Source organism: Morone saxatilis, unplaced genomic scaffold (genome assembly GCF_004916995.1).
Source record: "Morone saxatilis isolate NCDOM2014 unplaced genomic scaffold, NCSU_SB_2.0 Contig5, whole genome shotgun sequence".
NCBI classification, from domain to species: Eukaryota; Metazoa; Chordata; class Actinopteri; family Moronidae; genus Morone; species Morone saxatilis.
In genome coordinates this window covers 18530630-18549994 of record NW_023340095.1, presented here as the reverse complement: position 1 = coordinate 18549994, position 19365 = coordinate 18530630, and the positions used below count along the sequence as shown (strand labels likewise).

The window sequence follows — 19365 nt, the reverse complement described above, 5'->3', positions numbered from 1 at the left end:
AAATAAATGTTTTGGGAGTGTCTGCACACAAGTGCTCGGGAAGTAGAGAGTTGAAAACCCTACCTTAGACCCATCCCTCACAAAGCTCTCTCTTGTGGGAGTAATTGAGTCCAGCTGTCTGGAGGAATTATAGAGAACCCCAACCGTAACCCAGGCAGTCTGTCGGTGGGCTCAGTAACACTCAACATGTTTGGCAAGACAATGACAAGTTTGCGGTAGAAGAAACAGACTGGCACTCAGGCTGGATGTAAACAGTAAACATAGTATTTGCAGCCCAAAACACTGTACCATCATGTGTGTGTTATAACATAAATCAAATTCCCTGCCAGTTTGTTTTGGACTGTTGGTTAATGTAACTGGCTGGGCACCTGCTGAGGTAATGAGGTAAAGTATCTCCTCCATCAGTAGCACGGGTGTGGTATTTCCGAGACTTGGACACAAACCTGAAACCACCTGATCATAAATTCTCCAGCAAATGCGAAAAGCTCCTGGTTGGCCCGCGGCTATCAGTTACCGCCAACCACATGGAGAAAAGCGGAGAGCTCTCCAAACAAACATTACTCACTCTCACTCTGCTGTGAGAATAACTTTGACTATTACTAAAGTAGTCAAGTAGTTTTGTTAAGATTGCTCCATCACGTATCTGCTCTTTAAGAGTTTGAAATTAGAATTCAGCTGTTTTCTCTGAAATTGTGAAATAATTTAAGCATTAAATGTATATGTTAGGTCACGTCTCCTCACAATGGTGATTATTGCATGGTTCCATTTCCCCTGAATAGATAGTTAGAAAAGAAGAAACTGGAAAAATGCTGCTTTTCTAGTATGTTTAAATTCCAAAATGACATGTGGAAGAAAAATACAGTGAACAAGAACAAGAGGAATGCTTTTAGTGCTGCCTTTTTTTGTAATGTAGATACAGTATAACTTTAATCACTGCTGAATAAAAGGCTCCTTGCAAACACACCTCATTAACACTTAAATATGAACATTTTCTACCATAATGGTCTTAGCCGTCGTTATAGTTTTGTTATCTGAAAGATTTTAGCACTAAAATCGATACCAGGCTTCAGCTCTGGCAGAATAAACAGCCCAGGGAGGGAAGAGGGGGAAAAAAACGGAAATCTCTGGTTTTGTGGAATATTTAGCAACATTGGCTCCAGACCCGAGCCTATTCTTTGGCTTCACTTGTGTCCAAGGGAATGTTTCTCATGTCAGCACACTTCTCTGCCTGTTGCTGAGCACTCAGTAAGCTGTGGGTTTGGGTCATGGCACCCTAGTTCAGGCCTGGTTCTGCTTTTACCAGTGGTTGTGCGGTGGGGCAGCCAGCTTCTTGAGCGGGGGCCATGGATTTGAGGCCCACTGAGCTGAATCCAGAAGGACAAAGTTAAAGATGACTGCATCGGCCTCTGCCCACCGTAAATACACTGTAATTGACATGGTGCTGGATGTTCCTGCATACACCAACTCCTTGGTGAGTTGAGGTAGCAGTGGGAGGAGATAAACAGACAGTTTGAATGGCCCTGAGGGTGTCTTTACTCATCTAAATGTGTGTGTAATCATCTGTGCAATGACAGGCATTTGACCATGTTTTGTTACTGTGTTTGTGTTGTATGGATTCATGTTATGACTGGATCTGACTGTTGGGACAGGAAGGTCTTTTATTCTGTTTCAGGAAAGGCAACATTTCAAGTATTCCATCGCCTCTCCGTTTATTGTCTCAGGAGTTGAAAATGTGTAGCCTGATATTTTAACCATAGCTTTGCTCGATGTTCGAAGCACTGCCAAGGGTCAGTCGAGGGTAACTGTAGCGTATGCCTATCTTAGACAAAGAATGCAGTGGAAGAACCAAAATTTGACCAGCGAGGACGAATATCCTTTTATTCCAAAGCAGACACCTTATGAGTCAAACCTTTCCGTTTCTTGGTGTGAAGTGCTTGAATTGGGGTCTTCAAGTCTGCATGAGGGGATTAGAGGCTGCTGGATAGTTACAGCATATTTAACCGGATTATGTGCAGCCACAAGTCAGCATAACATTCCTTCAACATCATTATCTCTGCATGTTCTGGGACTAATTCTTAGAGGAGCTTTTAGTGTGTTCATAATGTTCTTTGACGTTAAATGACATTCATACCTCAGTGATATTAATTATCCTTTCATATAGGCCTTGGTTACATTGGCTTAAGGTGACGGGAAGATCAGGGCCTAAAGTGGAAGATCTTTTGTGGGATTTTTAAGCTATATTGCAGCAGTAAAGCTCAGTTGTTTTCATGGGTTGAATTCTTTCAGAATAGAAGATTCACATCTAGAGCTAGACTGCTTATCTGGGCCGATATATCAGCAGAGCATATCAGTGTATATGTTGGTAAGTAACAAGAAATTACTGTACAGAAATAGCAACTGAGGTTGTTAACTATAGTATAAAAAGTTCTGCTCAGTATATGTAGGATAGTGTAAAAAAAATATGACTATCGGCCAATATATTCTTATCAAATTTTATGTAGACTACATGTCCATGCTATCTTGCAGTGCTGTAGTACTTCAGAACGGACTTGAGACGTGTTTTTTTTATTGTCTCAGGCTTGTCTTGGACTTGTTGGTATTTATTTGGCAGTATTTGGCTGCCAAAACTTATCTCACTGGCAATGGCAAAAGCATTGTTTTGTTTCCGTCTTGGTATTGACTCTCACTCAGACTGGGTCTTGACTTTGACTCGACTAGTCCTCGTCTTGAACTCGACAAAGGTTGTCTTTACTACAGTAATGCTGGATTGTCAGCTGATAAACCGAGGCTTATCCCGAGGCAAGTCGGGGTAAGCAAGATGTCATGTATACCGATGTATGTACTAACTGTACATACTGTACGCATTGGTTAACACAGTCATAAACTTAGTGTCACTGAAAAATGTACATGTGAACTTTCTTACATTGTCAAATGATGAGAGAGAATTATAAGATAAAGCTTACCATTCAAAACCCATGTAATGATCTCAGTTACTCAATCCTATTCTGTACCAATCTGGAAAATTACATTATCACGTCTATTAAGAAGACAAAGAAGAAGAAGAGAAAATCTCTTTTGTGTTATAATGAATGAAGAGTGGCCCCAGTGCCTGTAGACAAAGCACTGTAGGGGGGCATGATCCTTGGCCTGTAGGGGCCCACAGTGACCTGTAGGGTCTGGCAAAGTGCCGTTAAGGGACAAGCAAAGTTGTTAGCAAGGGATTCCCGCCCAGAGAGGTCAGCTCTCTCCAACCATTTGCTAATAAGCATGTTTTCCATTTAAATATAGAACTAGCTACCCCTTAATTATTCTAACCCATGTTGAAGCCATGTGTCATTACATGAAACCCTCTTAAGCACTGCTGTCCCAATGGGAAGTGCAGACTTACAAACAAGACACCTGGGATTACAACTGGAAAAGTCATAACCCCGGAAAGGAATGGTGTTTTTGTGGTTGAGGATTTGTTTGAAATGTATGAGATGTGTGTGTATTTATAGAGCAGAATGTCATTTTGCTATCTTGAATTACACTCACGCATATGTGCAAATCATAAGCACACATATTAACTTTATGCAATGTGAAATGATTGACATAGGGGAGGAGGAACCATTCTTCCACTCCCATGTCCTCTTGCTTCAGGACAAATATTTGTCAGTTTCTGTCACTCGACCTCATGTTTCATAGCAACCGAATGTCTCCAAAATACTCCACCGCCCCACAGATTTCACAGGTATTCACGAGGAACGGGCTTGGCAGGGAGGGGAGGGGACAGTTTTAGGGTGTGAGGAGAAGTAGACCGCAGCAGGCATTGTGTTCCCGCGTGTGTCACTTTTGCACTCGCATGACCGGTTGGGTGGGACTTGTGCACAGCTCTGATGTCATCCTTCCTGGTTTTGGTTTTGCTACTACCCTAACCCAGCCCACAGGTAGCTTTGCTGCTGTCAGTCAGCTGCTGTCACGCAGCCTCTACCCCCTCCATGTGTGTTTGTGTGTTCTGCTCTGGGTTGCTTCTTATTTGCTACATACACGCTCCTCCCCGTCCGTCTCTGTTCTCGGGTGATATGAACTTTGGAAGCAATGAGTTGTAGACTGTGTCCCTGCCAGAGAATTCTTGAGTGATTATTCTGTGCCTCTGAAGGTGGACAACCCTCATCCCTGCTTTGTTCTTTGTCCAGGACAACCTAAACGTCTTCCTCAAGGCCTGCGGGAAGCTTGGACTAAAGGAAGCACAGCTCTTTCACCCCGGAGACCTTCAGGACTTATCCACAAGAGTTACAGTCAAGTAAGTTCTGATTTGTGAGCTTTGTGAAATACTGGTACTACTGTGACATTTAGATACCCGTCCTTTCCATTCACAGAATTGAGGTCCTCTTGTAAGCTGTGACTAATGTTAGTGACTCTTCTTTGATTAAAATCAATTCTCAGATTGTTTTTATGCTTAACATACACAGAAAATATGAACATTGAATATAACTTTGACACTATACAGTATCTCTGAGCACATGTCTTCTCGTGAGGAATGATTCAAGCTGCAGTTCATAAAAGGTCAATGTTATTTTCAGTGTGCATGTATTTTTGTGTTAGTAGTAAGCGCTTGTTTGCTTTATGTGTTTCTTTAAAATATGTTGGAGGGAAAAATGGATGAAACCACACAGGCAAGAAGAACAAAGAACATGCTTTCCAGCATGTCTGATTAATTTCCCTTTGGTGCAGGTCCAGCAAACCATGACCTCAGTAACAAAACATTAGCAATGAAAGTTCTTGTTTATGGTCAGGAACAGGTTTTACATCTTACACTGATAGTATCTGATAGTGTGTAGAGCCCATTGCCACAGTGTTTGTTATTTTTTGCTTTTAGAAAGTTGCTCTTGTGTCAGTTGCATGCTAGACAGAGATGTATGTGGTATGTTGAACAACCTGTTCAGTTTTTACACAGGTGTGCCTTAAGGAGGGAGCGAGGTAACGCAGTCCATCCACTTTGACACACTCTCTGTGGCGATACAGCACTGCTGTGCAAGCACAAAGAAAAGTGCTTTAGCAGCAGTCCCCGCAGGTTGTTGAACTTGAAGTGGATAGGCCCTCAGTAGCAAATACATCACTTTAGATGGCAAAATAATGCCAGGGTGATGTCAAGTTGTGAGCTTTTTCAAAATTCTGCATACCAGCGGCACTCCTGTTCTTTCTGTTGTCTCGTTAGTTACGCTCAGTTTGGTTGTTCTTTCATGGATGAGATGTTGCCACAACCTCCAGGAAAATTTTTCCCATGATCCACCCAAGACTCTGTCAGTCATTCGTCATTAGCATTGACAATGGTGTCGAAACCACAGTCATCACAAACACACGTAGGAAGGCAGATGTACTGTACATACTCAGGAATATGAACACTAAATAAACAAATCTGCCTGCCTTTTATCAAGACACACCCTCTCCCCACAGCAGAGGATAGGCGGCCCTACGATGAGTCAATATCATTCAAAAAATGTCTGATTCAGTGTCATAAATCAAGAGATAACTCTTTTATGGATCCTGTGCTCAGTGCATTATCAGACATTTACCCCCTTGCATAACCTTTTCCCATGAGTTTGGCGGTTAGTTGGTTGGTTAGTTTCAAAATGATGTTCAGAATGTGGAAAAACCCACATGTATGCAGTGAAAGCTGACTTGTAACTTAAACAGACTTTTTACCCACTGAACTTTATTAGAGAAAACATATGGCATGTTTAAGATTGCATATAAAGCATTTTGAAATACAGTTTTTTTTTTCTCCGGAAAAAATCCCAGTCCCGCTGTTCTGTTGGAACTGAGTGCGCTGTGGCATAGGTCTAACCATGTCTGCTGCGTGCGGGGGTTTGGTCGGGGGGGGGGGGGGGGTCACTATCCTATTTTTAGTACCTAGGGGTCACTTTGACAAACAGATTGGAATGGTATCAGGACTCAGAAGAAGAGCTTTTAATAGTGTGTTGTCTCCTCCCACTACATTCCCCCCCTGCATGTGGTCGTGGTTTTGTCACTGTATCTGGGAATGTGTTCATTCAGAGGAAAAGATTGTAAATATTGCTTCCCTCAAATGCGCTCAGCAGTTAGAGATTCTCAGTTTCTGGATGAACCTGCAGCTGCTCCGACTGAGTCCGTACTGATGAATTGTGACTGTCTTCTTCAAACTGATTTCTTACAGTCACTGTGGTTCTTAAATGTAACATATTTTCATTGGGTGTTCTTTTGGCTTTATATAAGATGAAAAATGTGGAGGTATTTGTGTTTGTGGGCACAATTATGTGGTTCCCCAACTGCAGTATTTTTAACTCACACACAGAGAGAGATGGCACACAAACAGTAACCCGAATATATAATCCCAATGAAGGCTGCAGACAAGCAAACGATGGTTTTATTTTACTGCTGCTTATCAGAGCCTAGGCAAATGAGCCACAGAGAGAGAGAAAGTTGTCTCTATCAGCTGTCTTTTCTCCTGGTGTGTGTCCAACCTCCACTCCCTTTAACCCAGTCTGACAGGTGCTTTGCTCAGCTTCCTTGTTCTCTGTTTCAGCAGCAGTGAGGTTGTTATCCTGTTGGCGCAGTAGGTTTCTTTTCACCTCCTGTTTTTCTCAGCAAAGTCTTCAGCTATTACATATGATTTTTGTTGTGTTAATTAAGTGTTTCTTATTGTCTTTTAACTTTTATGCATTTTAATGTTTTAGTTTATTTTTATTTTACTTGTATGATTTTTGTTACATTTTATAGAGAAAGGTATAACTTTTGTGTAGTAGAGCTGCAGCGATTAGTCGTTCCGCATTCAATTGTCATCTATTCTGATTTAAGCTTCTCAATTGTGAGGTCATTTTCCTCTATTTTATTCTACTTTTACTGTTGCTTCAGGATAAGCAAGGCATTTATACAAGTCACCTTTGACTTTTGAAATTGCGATGAGCAATCAAATGTCATTTGATTGACAGTACAAAGGTCAGATTAATGGGTAAAAATTATCATTGGTTGCCACCCTAATCTGCTCTAACTTGTATGAAAGGTGCTACACACCCAAAGCTATTAATATTTAAAAAACAAATTCGACACTAGTGCAATGAAAAAAATACCTCTTGTTAACTTGATAGTTTGTGTTTGAAATATATTTATTAGCAGGGCCAATGTCCTTCCTTTGGCATTAAGCTGGAGTCACATATTGGCAGAAATAGCACAGTTTAATTCATACTTGTCTGTGTTGTCACGACAGCCATAAAAGGTTATTGGGTATCTATCTGACCTTTGAGCTTTGCAGTTCTTGTAGTATCCACCTTAACTCCACCTAGAGTGCATGTTGCTCTCTTTCCTTATGTTGTGAAACAGGTCTTTCTGATAAAGGCGTTTATCAGTTACAAACACATTCAGTATCAAAATTGTCAAATACCATAACAAACTGTTGAAATAGATATACACGGGACATAAGATAAGATGGCACAGTGTGTTGCTGAGTGATAGATTCTGGAGGATTTTCTCACATCTTCCACGTGTTGTTGATTGTAACAAAGTGCAAAATATACTCCAAACAGCCGGAGCTGTAATACTGACCAGACCAAATCAGATTTATCATTAGAGGCTATGATTCTCTGGCTACTTTAGACCAACTTCGTCAGTTTCTAACAGCTGCCCAGGAAATGAGAGAATTTCTGCAGATGAATCATGGCATCCGAAAGAGCTCTATTTAACTTCAGCCACTTCCTTTATACCCTTAGCTGCCATATGGAAATTCAGTAGCATCAAGGGAAGGTTGGACTGGGGCCACACCTCTGAGTTGACATAAAAGGATAGGACGTGAAGGTTTTTCCCTAATGATCCTAAATGTCTGCTGATTACTTTACACTTGACCATTATGAATGTTTTAACAAGTGTAATTTCTCACAGAGCTACTTAAACAGGACATAAAAGGTGGAAGGTGGAAAAGGGTGAATGTGACCAAGAATGTGCAGTCATTATACTATAACGGTACACGCTGTGCTATTTTACTGTAGTTGCTGAGGGACTTTTATGCTTATTCAGCTTATTTCAGTGTGTAAGACACATGAATCTCAGATTTACTCTCCTCATACCCATTGTATATCATAGTAAGTATCAGAGGAATTACAGCATGTGGAATCTTATATACTGTAGATGTTTTCAAACTCAGATGCCTTGGAGAACAAGCTATGAGCAGTGTTGTAGACAGTGTAGACAAGTATATTTACTCAAGTAGCTACATACTTTATACTGCACTGCATCTAAGAGGGAAGTATTGTACTTTTTACTATCCTACATTTTTTTGATAGCTATAGTTACTAGTTGTGAATAACATTGTGTATTAAAAATTATTTGAAATAACTTGAAATTATTTACCTAAATTCAATACATTAAAAAAAAGCATATATACTATTATATATTTATTTTATTTTATTATTATTATTTTTTAATATTACAATGTATTAAATGACAATGTGAAAAGATGAGTGGTCACTCGTAGTGATAAACCTACAAAGAGTCTGCAGTTCCCCTCAGCTTTACAGAGCTTTATAGTGTGCTTCAGCTCATTGTTCAGCTGTCCAGCCATAACTTTACCATTTGTGTTTACTCTTGTTGCTCTCATAGCATTGTTTTTGTGGTTTCAGCAAAAGAAAGTTCTAAAGACCCACCATACATTATTTGCTCGGCACCAAAGTGCAGACAGACACAGTTAGTTATGAGCTGCTGAACATAGTGGAGCATTTAGCAACTAAAGAGTCAGATATTTTCCTCAGGAGTTAAAACAAAGAGGAAGAGAGTAAATATTGGAGTTGCATTCGAATGGCCAGAAACACGACTCCAAAGGAATGATAATGTTGCTCTGCAATTGCTGGATGTGTAAATAAACAACCGTTGGCTAAGTTCTCCATATCAACTTAAAAGGTGATGATATGTCAGTGGTGCGTTCACAAGTTGTTTCTGCTGCCCCCAAGTGGCCAAAAAAAATCTGTTATTGGAGGTTTGAAGTATATTTTGTTGATAGTACTTCTGTACTTTTAGTTGAGTACATTTGAAAGCTGCAGTAGGTAACTAAAAATAAATTAAAAACAAATTTGTCACATTTGCTGAAATTTTAAATGTATGGTCCACCGTGCCTGGTTGAAAACAACCAGTCAGAGCCATCAGAGATATAAAGACGCAATGGGTTGGAGGCTTGAAGATAGTTAATTGTTAAGTCTCATTCCAAGGGGCCCAAGGCATCTGTATTTGACACCCTGATCTCAACAATTAACTGTCTTTTTTGGCTCTGATTGGTTGCTTTCGTTCAGGCCCTGTGGATTCTTGCAAATGCCATTAGTAGTGCTAAAACAAGCCAGGGGGACTTTATTTTTTTCACAGATTATTTGTCTCATGTACTACTGTCAGGATGTAATGAACGTTTACGCAAATACGACAATATCATAATTTTTATAAAAAATTACATACTGCAGCTTTAAGAGCAGGACTTTTACTTGTAATGGAGTACTTTTACAGTGTAGTATTACTACCTAAAGTAAAGGCTACAAGTCCAGCTTTTGCTCTCTGACCTCCAATAACTGACAGAACAAATCCCCCGCTGAGAGGGGTCCAAAGTCTCGCTCGTTGCCGCCGTTTGATTAAGCAAATTATTGACAAGGGCTGACTGCTCTTCAAACCTAAAAAAAGGAAACTTCAGAAGATCGGCAGGTACATCAAAACTCATTGTCACAGGAATGTCAGTGACCCTTTCTGAACAATAGATAAAGAGGAGTGGCTATGTTGTATGATTATGTGATTTGGATTATGCAATAGCATCCCTGGCTCTAGATCAAACCAAATGTTTGAACTACCTGAAGGAATGTGTTGTTTCCCAGACAAATTGTACTGACTACACAGCTTGTTATCAGAATTTATTTAACACCAACATATGTTGGATCTCAAGGCACGTATTTACAGTTGTTTATATAGTTTAAAGCTCACTGCGACAAGTTTAAATGTTCCTCTGAAGTGCACAGTGCTAAGGAGGCAAACAAAGTGCCCTGTGTGTTAGTATTTCGGGTGTGGTTCACTGAGCTGGCACTTCACTTTGCTCTGGTTTCATAGTTTAATATATGGCACTGCCGTCACTTCTTTCTGCAGTGTTGTGTGAACTGTGGGCAGATTGTGAAACCAAACGAGTGATGATGGTGAAAGGCCAATAAAGTTTCTACACCATGGACACGGTCCTGGCTGTAAAAGGCCAACACAAGGGTTATATTTGTGCTCTGTAGCTGACTCGGAGAGTGAAATGCCAGCCTCACCCTGTTCACAGAGGCAGCAGTGTCTGTGATAAGTACAACACAATGATGCCCGACACTGTCTCACCCACAGCTGATTACTCTATTCAGACTCTCCTTGTGTCTACATTTTTCAGGACTCTTAATGCATGTTTCTGGGTGTGTCTTTAAATCTGAAGTATTTATTAGAATGAAAGGACATAGATGAAGGATGTTACATGTTGAATGCTGCAGAGCAAGTGATCTTCATTGCACAGGTATGCTTCTAATCACACATGCACACCCATTAATTTAAGGCTTTTGGATGTTGTTGTCTCAGAGAAGCAGAGCTCGCTGGATCTTGTTAGAGGCTCCTGTGGTCTCGGTCCACGTACAGCTTGCACCTGTAGATTTTTGTCCTGCCAGAGATCTAAAAAGCATTTTTTTGGTTGCCGCACAGGGAAGCGATCAACCGGATTGGATAGATTGCTTACTTTGGTTCATGTTAAGAAGTTATTTGTCTAACATTTGAATAGTGGCTTATGTTTCTTCGGTTGTATATATTTCTTTTTGTCTGTGGTTTGTATTGGCAGAACACACTCTCCTTCAAGTCAAATTAAATTAACTTTATGTTTTGACAAAATAGTGTCACATAGTTCTGTAGCAATCTGACAAGATACAACTCAATTAGATATAAAATATTAACAATTAGAAACCTGTCTTTTTGTGGTTTTGATTAGTCTAATAATGAATGTATCAAGAACTTACGTAACTGATGTTGATTGATTGTGTAGCTGTTTTCTCCACTTGTGTTGAATTGAATTGATTGATGATTGTTTAACATACAGTAAGTGGCTAAGTTGCACAAGTATTGTCTTTACATTTCCATTGGAAGTTAAAAGCAGACCCTTTGACCTCAGCAAGAGAGTGGTGATGGCAGATGTTGAGACATATGGCTGAAATGACTGGCTGGTGGAAGTAATGAGAGCATCTTGTCAATTTGTAAAGCTTGAGGGTTTCCTGTCAGAGTTCTGTACTGTATAACATGTACATTGTCTGGACCCTGAACTGTCCCTTTTTATTTCTTAAACTCTTTTACCTGTAACATAAGAAACAAACTTAAGACACTAACAAAAGATCTTCACAAGACAAAGAACACTACATTTTATTCTGATGCCCTCTGTTTGACAGGGTATGTATTAAATTTCTAGCTAAATTCAAGTGGAATTTGGTGTTCAGAATATTGCCTTCGTTGCTTGCATGTGCGAAAGACAAACAAACACAGATGGCTTCCTTCTCCTTCAGCATAGCAATGCGTTTATTTTAACTGATAATTCTACTTCACAGAAGTTATTCCTGGCCGGTACTCTCTGTGCAGAACTTGTGTATGACGTTCCGTCGATGATTGTGCTCAGTCATATGAATACTCAGCTGATTCTGAGACTACAGCAAACTCCTGAGGCTCGGGAGGCCTGGAAATAGCCCTTATGTATTTTTTCCTCTGTTCAGCAATCACCACTAGCCATAAATGAGCATTACGAGAAGCGGTGTGGTTCTAGTTTTGGTATACAGCTCCTTTTTCCTGGACCTGGCTACCACTGCTATAATCTTAGACTTTGTAACCATGTTCCAAGCCACACAAGAGAGGGCATTTTTTTCGGCCGACTTTTTTATTGGGCCTATAAATCTGTAATACGCCAAATGGATAAACGTCAATTTCAGTTTTCACCGTTGGCAAATTCACATGCTAGAGGCCCCTGGTGTGAGATGACTAATACTGGCGAGAAGGTTGATCTGCTTTTAATCCAGTTAAATGTTGTCAGTGGTGGAAGTACTCAGATCCTTTACTTGTGTAAAAGTACCAATACAGCAAAGTAAAAATACTCCTTTACAAGTAAATGTATTGCATTCAAAATTTTACTAAAGTGAACGTACAGAAGCATTATCAGCAAAATATACTTAAAGTGGCAATAATTCATATTGTTGTGAATGTGAACAGGCTCACTCACAGTGATGAACCTGAATCTGCCGTTCCTCTTGGCTTTATAGCAAGTTTCAGCTCATTCTTTTGCTGTTCAGTCCACAAGTATACTGTTTGGTTCACTCTCACTGCTCTCGGAGTGTCTTTTTCGCCAACAGCAGGTAGCTTTTTTCAGTGAAAAAGCTCTAAAAACCCACTGTACACTACCTGCTCAGGACCAAACGGCAGACAGACAAAGTTACCGACTAGCTGGTTAAACCTAGTGGAGCATTCAGCAGCTCAAGAGTCAGATATTCCTCCTCCAGAGTTGGAACAGCCTAAAAACAGAGCAAAAAAAGAGTGAATATTGGACATTTGTCAGTTGGCCAGAAAGACTCCAGATAAATGATAATGTTGCTGCTGGATGTAACAATCATCTGTTTGCCAACAAATTTGGTTGTGTGTTGTGTTCACAACTTGTTTCTACTGCTTCCAAGTGTCCAAATGAATCTTTATTTCACGTTTAAAGTATCAAAAGTAAGTCATTCCACCATTAAAATAGCCCCTTTAAATGTGTTATGACATTAATAGACTGGTTAGGCTAGTTTTAACTGCTTTATACAGTGCAGTAGTTTAGTCCAGTGGCTCTGTGGGTCACAAGATAAAGCTGGTTGGTCACGAGATGATTAACGTGGTAGGAAAGAAAAAAAAAGCAAGAATATCTCTGCCACACACATTTTTAATTCATTGAACTTTTCTATAATCTTAGCTTTGTCTGTGCAATATTAAATAATACCTCTTTACCCATTTGGGCCTCTAACCATACTGAAAACTTAACTCAAAACCATCTGAGAAGTTTAGAGGGTACAACTCATAGACTGCTAACAACTCGCAGACATCCATAACGTGACAGTTCATTGTGTTTTATCATATAATGTTTTTATTGTAAAATCCTAATGTGGCAAGTAACCATAGCTGTCTGATAAATGGTATTTCTATCTGAAATACAGTGAAGTAGAAATATAAAGAACTGTAAATTCTCAAGTTAAGCACCTCAGAATTGTACTTACATGTGTGTTAGATTTTGTTTCCTTGCTCTGAAACTGAACCTGTTTGATTCATCTCAGGTGCCATACATGCACTTACATTATCAGCAGGTTCAGTGGTTACATTGCATGCTGGGGAAGGGGCTGTAAGAAATCCAAGGGCTTTTGGTATCGAAGCATGTCTGACTATTGTGTTAGCACATGATAGCAGGAATGTGTAGCATGCACAGGGGGATGTGAAGCGGACTGTATATCTTCCTCTGTCACCGTTATGGTTACTGTAGCCATTTATCACTGTTTATTGACCTCTCTAAATAGACACTACAGTTAACTTAGGTGGCAGGTACACAGTGTACATAAGGAAAAGGTAATATTAGGCTTGCAGGTTGAAACTGTGAGCTTTGTGTGGTTTCACAGGAGCGAGAATGAGCTGACATTTTCCTGGGAAAGTGATTTACTGACTGCCGGGTCAACTGTCAAACCCCATATGACTGAAATTTTGCATGACTTGGGTAGCAAGCTTAGGGCTTTGTTGCACCAACAGTAAAGCCTTGATTGGTATTCAGATGTTAAATTAGCGGTTAGTTTTTATCATTATTTAAAATCAGAAACCCCTTTCCGTTTACTAAGTTGTTGTTTTTTTTTTACAGTTGCTTGATTTTGTGATTAGTGGAAAAATAGACACACACACACATAACCTTTTATTGGTTGCAATGATTTTTCTGAAATGTGTTTGTTTTTTCTCTCAGCCTTTGTGTTGTTGTGTGAGAGTGAGTGAAGGGCTGGCAGTAGTCGGGATTGTGCTCTCACTTTCTAGCTCTTTCACTGCCCAGCACAGACCTGACAAGCATGCCCTCTGTTCTTTTATTGTCATTTTCTCTCACACACACACCTCTCTGTTTTCTGCTCTCACAGGCATCAAGAGACCAACAGGAGGCTGAAAAATGTGAGTGGAAACATATAAGCAATTTTTTTTTCTGTGGAACTTGATTAGTTGGCCTGTTATTCAGCTATAATAAAATGTAAAACATAATTTAGCCTCAGTGACAATCCTGTTCAGGTGTCAGTGGAGAACAGCATCCCTTAAAGGGGAACTACTGCCTAAGGGAGCTACGCAAATCTGATAAATTGCCTTAAGTGATGTAATTTGAGTCGACAGTGGTTGGTCTGAAGACAGGAAGTTTGAAAAAAGAAACAAATTCGGTGGTGGGGGTAAACATGCAACACAAAATTATTATTAAGACAAAATTGTAGGTATATTACAAGGTTTTGGCTGCAAGTAACCATAAATCATTAAAGTAAGAGATGTAAGTGTGCAAATCTCTCTTTTTTTAGGGAATGTTTGTCCCATAGATGTTATATTAACCTATACACTCCAACTACGACAATAATAATGTACTAACTGTGACATAAAACCAAAGAGCTGACGTCAATTTCAGCTGCATCATGTATAATAGGGGATCAGTGTTGTTGATGTAGCAATGATTGTTTGCTTTAGTGCAGCACATTTACCTGTGCAGCCTATTAATGCCCACACAAACAGCAACAGAGTATTCTGGATGAGCCTGGAAACCAGAGCGTGGCACCGGGAGATATCACTTTGTGTCAGAGTAGGGCTACAACTATCATAACAACCTCCTGATTTAGCACTGCACAGAACATTCGTCAGTTAGAGTAAATGTATAGCTATGATCTGATGTACTCTGTATATAATTCATTTCTGCATGTACGCATGTTTGGTTTGTGTAATAAGCTATTTTATTAATTTTATTATTCTCTCCAGGTGTTGATCACCATTTACTGGCTGGGTAGAAGAGCTCAGTGTGACCGCTTCTATGATGGACCTTACCTGAATTTTAAGGCATTCGAGGGATTATTGGGCACAGCACTATACAAGGTAAAACTCTCTAAGTGGGTAAGTATCCCATTGGGCTATCTGAGCTGTCTTATCTGCTTTAATTTTCTTGTGGAAACCAGAAATAGCATGAATGAAATCCTGTTTAACAGCCACTGCCCAGTGCATTTCTGTAACCTCCCTGGTATGTCGACTATGTTCGAAAGAATGACTGTTAAAGGCCAAGGGGCCCTCAGATTGCTGGCCACTAAAACCAAACCTACGTTAAGTCATAAATGACCTGATCCCTTGACTTGAGCTATTTTAATCTTGTTTACAACACGGCACAGTTCACGTGTTAGTTGGCGTGTCGAAATAGCTGCTTCTTTTCTTGAAGAAGTCCGTTTCCTCCCCTCTGCTCACCCCGCTAGTGTTGAATTTGGCACTTTGCTTTCACATAGATTTATAGGTGGTGGTGGTGTTCAGAGAGTCTATAATTCAACTGACTACAGGGATTTCCAGTAATAGCAGTTGGTTACCACGCGTCTTGTACGTTTAGCTATGATAATCCAAGTTCAGTGGCGCAGGGTTAGGCTGGGTTTAGATTGTGGACTTTGTTTTGTCTTGTATTGTCTGGTAGGATTTGGTGGATTACAGATCTGAAAATAATTTTCTTTTTAAAGTGGCTGACAAGCTGTTTCTTGTCTGTAGCCATGCTGGTTAAAGTGGCTCCTGGGGTTTACTTGTGTGTTTATGTGCAATAACATTGTCTTCAAGCTGTAAACACAGTCATCAAGGGTACGTGGAACATGGCAGTGTTTGTTGTGACAGAGATGGAAGTGAATAGAAAACAATGAGGTAATTCCAGTTAAATTGCAGCATGCATAGCCCCTTATAGACAGTATAGGAGTATATATTTACAGTAACTGAGTCTGCGGCAATGAGAGGCCAGACAGTACAGACTTCACACTCAACCTGGGAGATCTCTCATGTACCACACACACAGTGAAGCTCAGTGTTGTAATTGTCGCTCTATTATCTGACTGTGTGTGTGTGTTTGTGTGTGTATGAAAGGCTCTGCAGGAAACGTCCAGTCAGAAAGGCAGCAACGTCAGGGACAGCGGTTTTGGAGATAGCTGGTACTCAGAGCGAGAGGAACTCTACCATCAGAGAGGAGGAGGAGGAGGAGGAGGAGGAGGCGGAGGCGGACACAAGAGAGACGACTCCCTGGACAGCTTGGACTCTTTGGGCTCTCGACCCCACAGCATCTCATCTGACACCACTCTTAAAGGCAGCAGCGAGGGTAGGACACGACTCATTTATATCTATACATAAACACAATATGAATGTGTGCCTACATGTCTGCATTTCTGACACAACCTTTGGCATTGAAGGAGACAGAGCATGTTTTCTTCTATTTTTGTGATTGTTTTTTTTGTGCCATTCGAGATGGCAGGGTTCAAACTTTCTCAAATTTCACCTCTGCATGAATATTTATGATCAAGTTCATCTTCCTGGAACTTCAAATATTTGTGAACGGGGAAGATATGCTACATCAGAGCCAGAAAGTTGCCTCCCATTTATGAAAACAAATGCCTGTTGCCATCTAGTGGTACTCTTTTGAAAGTGAATATTTTCAGTGAGTCCCCAAGGAAGGAGATATTTTATATCAATGCTGAGGCCCGTCTGTGATATTGTTTCATGTCACAAGCATGCTTTGAGAGAGGGAAGTGCTGGTCGGTGATCTCAGAGTGGTTGTCCCCCCTGTAAGAGAGGGCAGTGAGACATTCCACAGCCATCCACACCGGCTTGTAAATGAGGAGGCCTCCCTTCTCCACCCTCTGTTACTCCTCCAAAGTCACACCAGAGTAGGCAACACACTCCCCTTACTCTTCTCATCTCTTTTGCCCCTTTCTACTTCATTACCCTCATCAGACCTCTGCCTTCTCCTCTCTTTAATTTTTTCTCCTACGTTCTTCATTTCCCATAATCTGTGTAACACCTGTTTGTCCTCCCTCCTCTCCTGTGCTGCCTGTGCTCCAGGTTGTAGCAGTGACACTGAGGCAGACTCTGTCTTCAGGATGGCTGATAACAAGGACACTCTCAGTTACCGCCGGTCGGTATCCATCACACCCAAGGCCAGCACCCAGTTTAACCAGTTCCTGCCCACTAAAGACAAGGCCTCAGGCTACGTCCCTGCTCCACTAAGGAAGAAGCGGGCTGAACGCAATGAGGACAGTCGGCGCAGCTGGGCCAACCCCACATACGCAGAGGATGAAGGCACACTCACCAGGTACTGTTATAATACACAGCAGTGAACACTTTGATCTGTTTGAAGGTGTTGAATCTCATCTCAGCTAATTAATAAGGAGTAATTAATCCTTTTAGTTCTTCCTTAAAAGCAGTGTAACACAAAGTGATACAGAAGTGTTGTGTTCATACTCAAATCCTTACTTTGTGCTTCAAATGCCTAAAGCTTACCTTGTTTCCCATTACCTCTCCCATCACTATCCGTGTTTGTGGTACTGTTGTGTTGTCTGCGAATGGTCGATGGTGGTGTGTACTGGTGTTGTGTTTCATTTTGCTGTGCTGTGGAATGACCTCAGTGAAACAAGGCTTTCTTCTGACTGCTACGGCACCAGTGGAGCCTCCCAGAGTGCCGTGCCTGTGGATCCTTTACAGTGGGCCTATGAATATGAAAGTGGCAGCGACTCGGACACAGATAGACCAGACCCTGACCTTGTTCTGGATGACCTGGCCAGCAGACGCTTCCACAGCCCCTCCCCAGCCCCTCCCACCAACTTCGCCGTGCCCACCAGTCCCCTGGCAGCAGGAAGGGGGTCTGTGGGTAGAGGGGGGCCCTGGCCTAAGGTCACTATGACTCCCAATCTTGCCCCTCAGCAGAATGTGACCTTCCTCAGGTCAGAGAACATGAAGCAACAGTGTGACTTTGGTGTGCCTGCCTGATCTGAACAAACTAGATCGCTTCTATTACCCTCAGTTTGCATGGTTAATGTAACCATGAGCAACATCTTTGGTCGTAGTATGCTGCCTCTAACATGTCTTCAGTTTGTTGGTTTCTGTTTGAGTTGTTTTGAGATTTTAGCTGCAGCACGTCCTTATTTGCTCTTTCTGAATTGTATGAGCTTGGAGGAGTGATTTGAGTTGGCAACATAACTCCTCAAATCAATTTTTGCCTCCTTTTACAGTTTGAGCTTGCATTGGTTTGCTAATCCTTGCGTCATCTCATTTGGGGTTGTTGTGCTCGAGGAACATGCTCCTCTTTGCGTGACTGGCGTGCTGTACTGCTGCTGTTAAATTCTTTTGACACGTGTGATTGGCTGTCTCTCTTGAGCAGCAGCGGAATCAACAGTGGGGAATTGCTGCCCCCCCAGCACAGCTCTGTGAGGGTGGACCATCAGCGGGTCGTTTCCACTGACAGCCTGTTCAGGGAAATATATGGTGACTCTGAGGACGAGGATGATGAGGAGGGCTATGCTGACCCCGTCCACGATGATCTCTACGCACGCAAGATGGGCATCAAACCACAGCCTGCTGGCAATGAGTCTCATGACAAGTTCTTACCAAAGTTCTGGACCCCCGAAGAAGACGTTCACATACAGAAGATCAAAATGGGCTCTCAGAGGAGACCCTGGTACAAAAAGATGCAAGGCTTCAGGTGTGTGTGGGCATTAAAATCCAGCATAATATGGATTTCTCTCATGTATACACACACTTTAAATCACTATTTTACTAGTAGCAACGTTATAGATAAAATTTATTCTCTACTTCTTGCGCAATTTCTTCTTACTTTTCTACCAGACACATTGGATTTTTTCCTTAAATCATCATTGCATGCCATTCAGAGATTAAAAATTTGGTGTTCTGTTATTCACTGCATTTTCTGTATAGATTCCTCCTACTCACTTTTCTTTCTCCTTCCCTACCACTGCCTCCTATCTTTTCCCTTCTCTCTGCCTCTGTCCCTTGTCCTTGGTCCAACCTGCTGTCCTCGGCTGTAGCCGTAAGAAGTCAGGCTCTTCGTCAGATGATTCAGACTGTGACATCAGTCCTTGGCTCTCCTCCGCCCCCTCTCCCTCCAGCACTTCTCCCTCTCACTCCCACACACATGATGCCTCGGCTCACACCACCCTTGTTGTGGGGAAAAGGTCGATACAGCTGCATGATTGTGACAATGAAGGAATGTTTTAGAACCTCCAGATTTTATAGGAGAAATATAATTGGCTCCGATTGGAGCTGAGTTTCTAATGAGCTGCTTTCTAATAT

At 41.3% G+C, this 19365-nt stretch overlaps 1 protein-coding gene across 11 annotated transcripts in view; it reads left to right on the top strand.

Annotated features, from left to right (window-relative positions):
- lmo7a (LIM domain 7a) overlaps positions 1 to 19365 on the top strand; it is a 48118-nt gene that overhangs the window by 9085 nt on the left and 19668 nt on the right. For all 11 annotated transcript variants that reach the window (XM_035676706.1, XM_035676710.1, XM_035676714.1 and 8 more), the window contains 5 exons: positions 4176 to 4282; positions 14160 to 14190; positions 15028 to 15141; positions 16153 to 16381; positions 17122 to 17371. In XM_035676706.1, coding sequence (XP_035532599.1) covers positions 4176 to 4282; positions 14160 to 14190; positions 15028 to 15141; positions 16153 to 16381; positions 17122 to 17371 — 731 coding nt within the window. The remainder of the gene's footprint in view (positions 1 to 4175; positions 4283 to 14159; positions 14191 to 15027; positions 15142 to 16152; positions 16382 to 17121; positions 17372 to 19365) is intronic.